The sequence below is a fragment of the Dendrobium catenatum genome, unplaced genomic scaffold, assembly GCF_001605985.2.
Source record: "Dendrobium catenatum unplaced genomic scaffold, ASM160598v2 fragScaff_scaffold_830, whole genome shotgun sequence".
NCBI classification, from domain to species: Eukaryota; Viridiplantae; Streptophyta; class Magnoliopsida; order Asparagales; family Orchidaceae; genus Dendrobium; species Dendrobium catenatum.
Window position 1 is genome coordinate 182834 of NW_021319292.1, and position 10512 is coordinate 193345.

At 34.9% G+C, this 10512-nt stretch overlaps 2 protein-coding genes across 2 annotated transcripts in view; both read left to right on the forward strand.

The window, feature by feature from the left end:
* LOC110111630 (kinesin-like protein KIN-14F) overlaps positions 1-6857 on the forward strand; it is a 56334-nt gene extending 49477 nt beyond the window's left edge. Inside the window, exon 16 of the mRNA XM_020843583.2 lies at positions 6727-6857. Coding sequence (XP_020699242.1) covers positions 6727-6729 — 3 coding nt within the window. The 3' untranslated portion in view covers positions 6730-6857. The remainder of the gene's footprint in view (positions 1-6726) is intronic.
* On the forward strand, positions 6731-7797 carry LOC110111631. Its single transcript, XM_020843584.2, has 2 exons — positions 6731-7329; positions 7409-7797. Exons 1-2 carry the CDS (start codon positions 6731-6733, stop codon positions 7566-7568), a joined length of 759 nt encoding a protein of 252 aa, XP_020699243.1. The 3' UTR covers positions 7569-7797.
* The last annotated feature ends 2715 nt before the right edge of the window (positions 7798-10512 follow it).

The following is a 10512-nucleotide window of genomic DNA, read 5'->3' on the forward strand; positions in this document are numbered from 1 at the left end:
TCCCTTTGGTCTTTGCTCGTCGATCACGTCAATTAAGGCGTATTGGATACAGTCGATGTAGTCTTCAACAGCGTCGTCGAAATCAAAGCCCACGTCAAAGAATAGCGGAGGATGTCGACTTGATCTCGATCGTCATGCACAAACCCAAAGTTCCATTCGGGTTCCGCCATACATGGTTTGCATGGAGATGAGAGAGCACGACAAGAAAACCCAAGAGAGGAGAGGTGGTGGCCGGCTTGGAGAGGTGGAGGGGAGAGGCTAGGTTTCTTGGTGGAGGCTAGATTTGGTTGGGGTGGATGGAATTAACTCTAAATCTGAAATTATTCTCAGATTTAGATTAATTTGAGAGGGAAACAATTTGAAATTTGATTTCAAATTGAATACAATTAAGGCCTTGATGGAGGAGTAATGTGGGGGAGCCAAAGAGGGGAGGCCGGCGGTATAGAGAGAGAGGGGATTGGGTTTTATTCTAAAAACTGAAATTAATTTCAGTTTTAGATAGTTGGGAGGGAAAATATTTGAAATCAACTTTGAATTCCAAATAAAGGGTAAGGGTTAATGGTGTATTAAAGAAGAATTAATTGGGGATGAGAGAGAGAGAGAGGGGGGGCCGGCCATGTATGGTGGTGAGGTGGCTTGAGGATTTGAATAGGTGGGGACTACAATATTAATTACAGATTTTACAAAAATCTGAAATTAAATTTCAGTTTTCTTAAGGGGGGAAAACTTCCTATTATGAAGACAATCAATTGAATCAATTTGAATTTCAAATTTGAAATTGAAACTCAATTAAATTGATTGCATAAATTAGGGAGTTAAATTAGGAAACATTTAATGGCTCATGAAAATTTGAAATTTCAAATTTCAAACTCAAAGGAGGGGCGGCCGGCGGCTACAGAAAGGGGCAAGGGGCGGGTCACGGCGTGGGGTTGGCTGGCTGGCGGGAGGTGGCAGCCAAGTGGCCGGCAGCCTGGGAGGTCTTGGGTTAGGCGGCGGCAAGGGCAAGGGGAGGGAGAGAGGGAATTTTCTAGGGATTTGAGCGGCTACGAATTCACTAACCTCAATTAGCTTCAATCCGAATTTCCACACAATTAACTTGGGTGAACACTAGAACTCACAAAGAGATTTAGTTTCTCCGACGAACTCACTAAGAGATCTTGGAGGAATGCACTCACAAAGAGAACAAAGAGCAAATTTTTTCATTCCTCAAAAAACTCCTCATTGCAATGCATGAGGCCTCATATAAGTAGGCCAAAAAAAAATAAAAATGAAATGACACAAATGCCCTTCCGGGCTACATAAGCGACTTAATGCCCACAGGGGCTAACTAGGAAATAAGAAATATAAGCATAAAATAAAAAAAAATGCAAATAAATCGGAAGTAGAGGCTCTGGATCGTAGCCGTCGATCTGCTTCTCCAGTAATGGTACACGTGTCGAAATCTGATGTCCTCATCACTATGGGGGCACTACGTCGCTGAGGAGGTTAGCGCCATGGCACTAGGTCAAATTAGTGGATTTTAATACTAAAATATCTAAAACCATTGTGATGTTTTAGAGCTCATGGTAGACTCCTAAGCTCTTATATTTGATTTCAATTTCAGTAAGTTTATAAAAGTATATGAATAATAATATATATTATTCGGGTTTTACGAAATTAATAGAAAATATATATATGAATTATTTTTAATATGCTATTGCCTCATTATAAACGTATTGGTTATATGAAATTAAGCTTTCCAACAATTGATTTTTCATACACAAATTTTTAAGTATATTATTGAATTGTGGCTTTTCTGGCAAACACAATAGTTAAATAAAAGCCTTGAAATGTTCATGTGAATGTTCCTCTAAGTTTAAAAGGGAATGTTTAGCGAGTATTCTATCTTACAAGTAATATTGATTTTATTAGAAATTTATATATTTTCTTATTACTGCATGGATATCTAAATTAATTACGTTCAAATTGCATTTACATTTTGCATAACTTGACGTTGATGATGTTTTGAAATGTGGAAAATGCACTCTGTTATGTTATATGAATCCTAATTATACTCTTCTGACCCCATCTCCTTGATATGGGTGGGATTCTATCCCCATCTACCCAAAATAGGTGTGGGAGTTTATGTAACACTATATATATATATATATGATCTTCATCATGCATTCCCTCTAACTGTTGATTTTTGTAAGTACATAATGCATACGTAGTAACTTGTGTAAGAACCAGATATGCAATAATCAGTTGTTTGTAATTACTTGAACTGATATGGTAAGATTGACATTTTAAAATTTTGTATTTTTATGAATGATTATGTATTTTTTTCCATTTGAAATTGGTCCCAAGGGTTCAATAGGTTTGATGTGAATGGAACATTTGTATAGAAAAAAATTCATGGGAGGGCTGTAGTGCTGCATTTTGGGCAATGTGGTGTTGAACTCTATATTATCGTAGATTAAAAGGTTTTATAGGGAGTATTGTGACGTTGGGGTTTTGGGCGCTGTGATGTTAGGTTGCCTATATTCTAAATAGGTTTAGGGTTTCATGGGAGCTTCGTGATGCTGGGACTTGAAGCGCCGCGACACTGTGTTATGAATTTTTATATAAATATCAATATCCAATAACTAAAATGATTTATCAAAAACTCATTTGCACCAAAAAAAAAAAACTCATTTGCACCATTTTGATCAATCAGCTAGAGAGATGGAGACATTTCTAGGGAAAAAAAGTTTGTTTCAGAGGTTTTTGGGCTATTTTCATTTGTACGAGTCAATTGGGAAAATTGTCTGAATTGATATATGTTATATTTTCCCTTTCTTTACTTTTAATAATACAATTTGTTATGAAAATTATGGCTTTTTAATTAAACAAACGATACAAAAATTAGGATAAATTTATATCTAAGAAATGTTTACTATTTAATATTTGGTATGTTGTTGTTCTAAATATTTTGTACATTATGGTATATTTATTATGGATTTTCAACAAATATTTTTGATGATATGGAGTTTGAGTATTTTCATGTGTGCGGATTCTAATAAAATATGTTATTGTGAACATTATATGTGAATAGTTTCATGATTAGTTATTGTTAAAATGTGTATAATAAATTCACCTCGAAACTTTGATCACTCAACTATAAAAATGAAATTATGTATATTTTTATGATGTGTTTGTTTCTATCTATATAATAGGACACAATGGAGAAAAAGGATTCATGTTGTTATTGTGAACATTATATGTGAATAGTTTCATGATTAGTTATTGTTAAAATGTGTATAATAAATTCACCTCGAAACTTTGATCACTCAACTATAAAAATGAAATTATATATATTTTTATGATGTGTTTGTTTCTATCTATATATGTTGAATGTGTAAATGTTCTTTTGTTTGTTTGATTGAAACTATGTGAAAGAAAAATATTTTGGTATTTGTTAATTGATGCTCATCAGCTCATGTACATCTACTTGGAGGTATAAGGATTTGTTGTTGAATGAATGAATGGTGTTATGCTTTGAGAGTCATAAGGATCTGATATTTTTGTGTTATGTATTGGGAGTCATAATGATGTGAAACCACATGCGGTGAAACATGATTTGCACGTTAGAGATTAATGAAAGTTTAGCTTTGCAATGTTAACAATAAAATCTAGCTTACTCAAGTTGGATTCAAGAAAATTCGTGATAAATTATGTTAACGACAGTGATTACATTTAAGAATTGCATGAGTCTTATATATATTACTGTATAACTTTTTTTGGAGATAAATGGAAAATATATAGGTGTTATTTTATATATTTGAATTTGATGTATAGTGGCTTTGCATTTCTATTAATGACAAAACTGGAAAGAAATATCTTTCAAATAGTGCTTAGGAACTGTCCTGCTATGTTTTGACATGAGTTGACCTGTTCTCTATATAAGTTACGCCGGGTTACGTCGTGACAATTCGTAGGTATCTAATTAGGTTCATGTCCATGGGCAAGATCGAGAGGGACACTAGCTTAAAGCAATGCTCCCTTAAAGCAAGACTTGCCCTAGGATGCAATTGCTTACATCAATTTTGAAACAAGCAGGAATTCATCCCAATAGAGTTTGTAACATGTGAGCTCACCCCTGGAGGATCAAATCAAAGATGCATTCATTACCAGCGAGTTTGTCTAGGGAACTCTCCTTGACAGGCCTTCACCATAAAGGGCACTTCCCTTGAAGCTATTCAATTTTTTTTTTTCAACCTTAAACTAATCGGTGATTTCTCTGTATCTGTTCTTAATCTCAAGCATGTCTTGATCAAATTTATGAATGATTTGGATTATTGTCGTGTCTTTGCACATTGATTCTATTTTATTAACAATTGTTAAATGAGGTTGATCAAGTGGTCTCCTTCATTTGATGTTGATATTGAATCACCTATTATTCCTATTTGGGTGTCTTTCCTGAATTTGAGACTTCATCTTTTTGCTCCTAGGATTCTTCATGGCCTCGGTTCAATGTTTGGACGCCCCTTAAAATTGATCATGCTACCTCTACTGGTTCTAGACCCTCGGTTGCTCGTGTTTTGGTTGAATTAGATGTTTTCAAACAATTTCCTGACAAGGTGTGGATTGCACCGAATAATTTGGGTTATGTCCAGTCCGTTATTATGGAGTATATTCCGTTGTTTTGCTTTTATTGTAAATCTTTGGGACATTCCAAATCGGAATGTCATATCTTGCACCCACATTTGTTAAACGCTCATACGAATGTGGATGTTGTTCTTACTGATACTGAGCCAGTAAAAAATGGTAACAAAAGTCCCTTGTTTGTTAATCATGTTGATGTCCTTTCTAATAACATTTTGCCTGCTGGTGAGGAGGGGCATTTGGTTGTGCCATCCACTGATGGTGTACTTGAACCTCTTGAGCAAGTTGTTAATGGGATTGATGTGAATGATTCCTTGCCGTTAGCACCTTCATGTGGTAATATTGTGGATTTAGTTGTAGATTGTGATGCTCATTCCACTGCTATTATTGAGGATGTTATTGAGGGTGGTGTACCTAACAATTGCTTACTTAATTTGGTAGCTTGTCCTAGCGAAACTTTTGATCATAATGTTAATGTTAGCAAGGGTGAAACTACTTTTTCTGAGGACTCAAGGGACCGTGATTGTGACTCATTGGTGGATGGGGATGAACCGGGTAATTCGGTTGATGTGAGTCCTGGGAGGATATTGGAGTTGGGGGGCCTTTGGTTGTTGTGCCTTTGTCTGTTGTTTTCAATGTTGGGATGTTAGCTCACCTTGCTAAGACTAATGCTGCGGGGCAATGTGATTGGTTAGATGATGAATTTTCTTCAGTAGGAGGGGAGGAGAATAATGAGTTAAAACTGGATGCTCGAAACAATTTTGACTTAAGTCTTCTCCAAATTTCAGATGATGGTTTTTTCAAAAAAAGTGTTAAGCATTGAAAGCCTAAGTCTAAAAAGAAATGATTCTTCTTTTTTGGTATTTTGTTGGTTGTGGTTTTGTTGGTTAGTTTTGGGTTTGGATTAAGTTGCTGAGTTGGAATCGGGTTAGGACAATGATGAATCAGGTTTCCTGCATGCGCCTTAGATGGTCATAGCTTGGTTGGCAACCTAGGTGGTCATAGACTCATAGTCTTGAATCCGTTTTGGTGGATTTCGATTTTCGGCTGTTACCCTCTCTTTCTCCTTGGATGGCCCATGCCTCCTGCCAACTAGGTGGCGGTCTGAGTCCGTCTGACTTTTTTGTGTTCATACTGTTTGTCCCTGACGATTATTGTATTCCTCTAGTTGTATCTTGCTCTCTATGGCCAATGATTTTGTTTTGGCCTAGTGGTGTATTGTTTTTATCTAATGAATTCCTTTTATGTTTAAAAAAAAAAAAATGCTCCTCAGCAATTGTTATCAGCTAGGGGCATTTGCTCTTGTGGAAGCTCTAGTCCAATCTAGAGGAGACTCACCACTTTTCCCAGAGTGACTCACCCCAAGACTGACCCAAAGTACTTACCTTGGGCTTCCCCGAGCCACATCAGAGGCACATGGCAATATGTGCAACATCCAGCTTTATCCACATCTCTATGTCAGTCTGTATATATCAAATTATGTGTTATTTTTTTTATTTTTTCTAAGTGTAATTTTTCTTATGGCCATCTTAATCTTAACAAAAATAGATTAATAGGCATAGTGGACTTCAAGTTGTTTTTACTATTCTTCACAAAGATTTCTTAGTTTCTCCCTACTCCATACTCATTGATTTTCGTACTATGTTCTCTTGCTTTAGCTTGTTAAATCTATTAGTAGAGTCAAGTGTCGCTCATTGAAAATTTTGGATCCAACAATATTCTGTCTTTATTAGGTAAGACTTGTTAATTGTAATTTTTATTATTCTTCCCTTCAGCGTATAAATAACCTTATAACTGGTTTTATTATTCTGTCTTTATTCTTCACTTCATCAAATGGATTAATAAGATTAAGTTAGCCCGTATTCTTCTTCTTCCTAATTATTAGAATAATCTTAAACTAATGATTTTTTTGAACTGTGGTTACTTTAAACTAATTAATAGTGTCTAAATAAAATGAGTACTAGAAAATCTGGCCAGAATTTTTTTTTTCATTTATTTCTTCCTTAAGTAATGCCATCCAGAAACATTATATTCATCAGAATGAATGCATGGGCAAAAACCATCTTTTTACCGAATGAATTATTCTGCATGTTTTAAATCAAGTGATATGCAGTTCAGCAGCAGCTCATCTGGGAATCATAGAAAGCCTCATTTTGGAATGACCATTTTAAACAAGGAATCCTTGGGCAAGGATCTTGCTTCCAGGTCACCTCTTTCTGCAGGAGATAGCTGCATGATCTCTAGAAAGATTAGATCTCCATCTCCTCCAATACGAAGGTCAACATCAACTGATCGGGCTTCTGTAATCAAAACCAAGACTAGAACTCATACACGACCACTACAAAAACTACAGTTCCCTGAGCCTATCTCCATCAACAAATCCACTGCTTCAGTGTCTAGAGAGTCAACTAGTGATCTGTACATACATAAATTTCTGCAAGAACAAGGCACTTCAAGGAGAGTTTTGCATGAGAGTGAAGATCAATCCAGACAGGCACTTTCCATCAGGAAAAATAAGATGGAAAGTAAGTTCAAGCATCAGCGAGAACCCCAAAAATCTGATACAAATTATGGAGTCACAGCCGAGAATATTCAATTTTCTGAAACTGAAATGAATTGTGGCCTTACCGATTCCTTTTCTGGAAGTGCAAAGGTGAGAAAATTTCAGTCCGTTGTGGCTAGGATCTCTGAGAGAATGGAATCAAGGTATTCTAATAAATGAATCCCCTTGTTTTGATTTAAAGTAGATTCATTTTAACTAACTGCAACTTCATGCTTACTGCAGAGTAAGCGTTCAATTAGGAGAGCAATTTCCGAGAGGGAAACATGAAAATAAGCCGCCGAACAGTTTAGTACAGAATGGAGAAGAAGGAATCAGCTGTAACCCAAAAGCTGAGTTAAGACGTAGCAGATCTTTGCCTCGTGGGAAATTTATGTTTTCCTGATTTTTTGAAGCTGTAAACCAGCTCAAATCATGACATGGATATTGTACTTTCAATCAAGGATCTAAATGGGTGTAAAGCCATTTCGGCCTGTTTACGGTTTCTCTTTAGCAAATGCAAATCATCTCAGCTATCAGTTCGAGATACAAAATTTGCGAGTAATCTTATTCTTTTGTATTATTTTAACCATACAAGATGATTATATAGATATATTAGCATAATGTTTAGGCCATCATTGAGCTTTTGGTTCTGTACCAAATGATAATGAAACTTCAAGCTAAATCTGTTTTATTTGAAAAGAAAATTTGTATAATTCAAATCTGAAACAATTACTTATATCTATTTATATCTATACTATTATAATAAAGGTAGTTTGTGATTCTTCTAATATTTAGTCTTAGCTCTTCGTTTTTACTATAACTCAATATTAAAACTGGACCGTTTGTTTAATCTTCTTGGCTTCTACCCCATTTGACCCTTCGAGTCACTAACTGCTAGCCAAGATATCCCTTCTTCTCCCCCGTTGATTGGTTTTTTTCTCTCATTCAAAAATCTGAAGCTGAAGAAAGCTGAATCCGATCGTACCGGCCTTGACCATCATCACTTACATGATGATGCTGCCTTTACGTGGTGTGGCTGCGGGGGGGTAGGTGGGGGAGCCGGCTCGAGCTGAAGCTCAAACTCGAGCTTGATGTGGCTCGGCTCATGAGCTCGTCGAGCCAGCTCATCATTAATTTTTTATCTAATAAAATATTTATATATTAACTAATATTATAGCTGGCGGGAGGCGGGAGGCGGGATGCGAATCAAAGATGAACGCGGGTGGGAATTCCAATTCGCTTGCAGGATCGGTGGACCGTGGAATGGTGGAACACGGGAATTTTGAATGGCTTGGCGGGAACGGTGGAACGGCGGACATGGGTAGAAATTTCGAACGAACGTCGGAAGCTGGCTCGCGTGCAGAATAGAGCCGCTCAATGTGCCGACTTGCAGTGCGACGAGTCGAGCTCGAGCGAATATTCTGTCTAGTGAGCCAAGCTCGATAAAATCACTATTCAACTCAACTCAACTCGTTTACACCTCTAATGCCGCCGACTCTATCGACCATGATACTGATTATTCCGTTCTTTCTCTTCCAAGCATCTTGGAGAGAAATTTTGAAAATAAAAATCCAAGAAAAACTTGTAACTATGATGAAATGAAGGGGAAGACAGTTTATACAAAGCATATTCAAGCTTTTATGTTAGAAATATAATGTGAAATAAAATCTTAAGCATTTGCTTCAAAAGATGTTGATATGCTTTTTCTTGGGGATGATGGAAAGAAGAGTAACTTCTAATTACTGCACTCTTACAACTCTCTCATAGATATCGCAGAAATTGCATCATAAAAGAAGCTTTTAATCTGTTTAATACAATGTTCAGTAAAATTTTAGCACATTTGTATGTTCAAGAAACTAGCTGCTATAAGAATTCCGTCTGATAGGTTTACTTGCACAGCACATGGATGAAGCAAATTTTTTTTTTTTTCTTGAAATCTCAAAATTGTGGCTAATAACATCTAAGTTAATGTTGTCGTTTGCTTCATTTAGGCTTGTTGGCATTGAAGATTTTCATGCATATGATTACAAATCTTTTTCCTGTGGATTTGTGTTGTTTAATTGACATGTTTAATATTGTTCTTTGTTTATTTTTGAATGGGAAAAGTCAATCATTTTAAATGTTCTCAATCATATTTTTAAAGCTCATGAGTAAGCGCGATTAGAACTTGATTAAGGCTCGATTAATGTTGTTCGGGTCAGTTATGACAGTAAGCTGCTAAGTTTTATTTTCTTAAATGAGCTCGTTCATTGGCTGGTCTAGTAGTTGCTTGTGTTCGACTCGTTAATTGGCTAAACAAGCAGCTTGTTAATAGCTCAACAAGTTTACAATGAATCGAGCTCGAACAGGAATGTGAGAAGAGCTCGAATAGCTGTTTTCTAAACGAGTTCGAGCATAAATAAAATAAGTTTGAATTGTTTCAAGCCGACCTCGAGCTCGAACATGCTGAAGCTCGATTTAGCTCGATTTGGATTATTTTAAATTGGCTGCACAGCATTCATGATATTTTAAATTATTTTATTTATACTTAAAAATTATTTTATGCTTATGTAGTATTATAGGAGCTCGAACATGCTGAAGCTCGATTTAGCTCGATTTGGATTATTTTAAATTGGCTGCACAGCATTCATGATATTTTAAATTATTTTATTTATACTTAAAAATTATTTTATGCTTATGTAGTCTTATAGGCACTTTATTAAAAAAAAATTCTTATAAAATTTTTAAATAATTAATATTTAATAAAATGTAAAATAAATGAATGTCTATTTTTTTTTGTTATATTTCTAAAACATTTAGATTTAACTAATATTATCTATATTTAATTTAGTAATATTCTTAATAAGATTCTATATAGTTGTGAAGATATAAAACAATATCGAAAGTTATTTTTGTTGAATATTAAATGAGATTTATTTATTTTATACTTCAAATTCACTTTACCTTCGCAAAATTAGTCAACGTTGAATTTGAGAAAATTATTAGATAAATTTAAAATTATATATACATAAGCTAATGTTTTATATTTAAATTAAAATTTGATGAGTTTTATTTTAAAAAAATTATAAGATGATAGACAATTGAATAAAATATAATAAGATTTACATTAATTAAGTAAAAATGATTTTTATGAGCTTTATGATTTTTCTATAATATATATTTATTACTCATTTTAAAAATTCCAAGTATCAGCTTCTTACAAGAAAACGTCCAGTTCATTGCACCTCTCTTGTATGAAAAATTATTAGATGAGCACACTAGATGTAGAGGTACGTCTGGACTCAAATAAAATGTTGACCCGTGGAGTGGACACGTGAATATTCATTTTGATTTATTTTTTACTTTAT

Excerpts from the sequence above, each read along its gene's own strand:
- LOC110111631 (XM_020843584.2), top strand. The coding sequence starts at position 6,731 with ATGCAGTTCAGCAGCAGCTCATCTGGGAATCATAGAAAGCCTCATTTT. Across the intron at positions 7,330-7,408 it reads TCTGAGAGAATGGAATCAAG|AGTAAGCGTTCAATTAGGAG; the intron begins GTATTCTAATAA and ends TGCTTACTGCAG.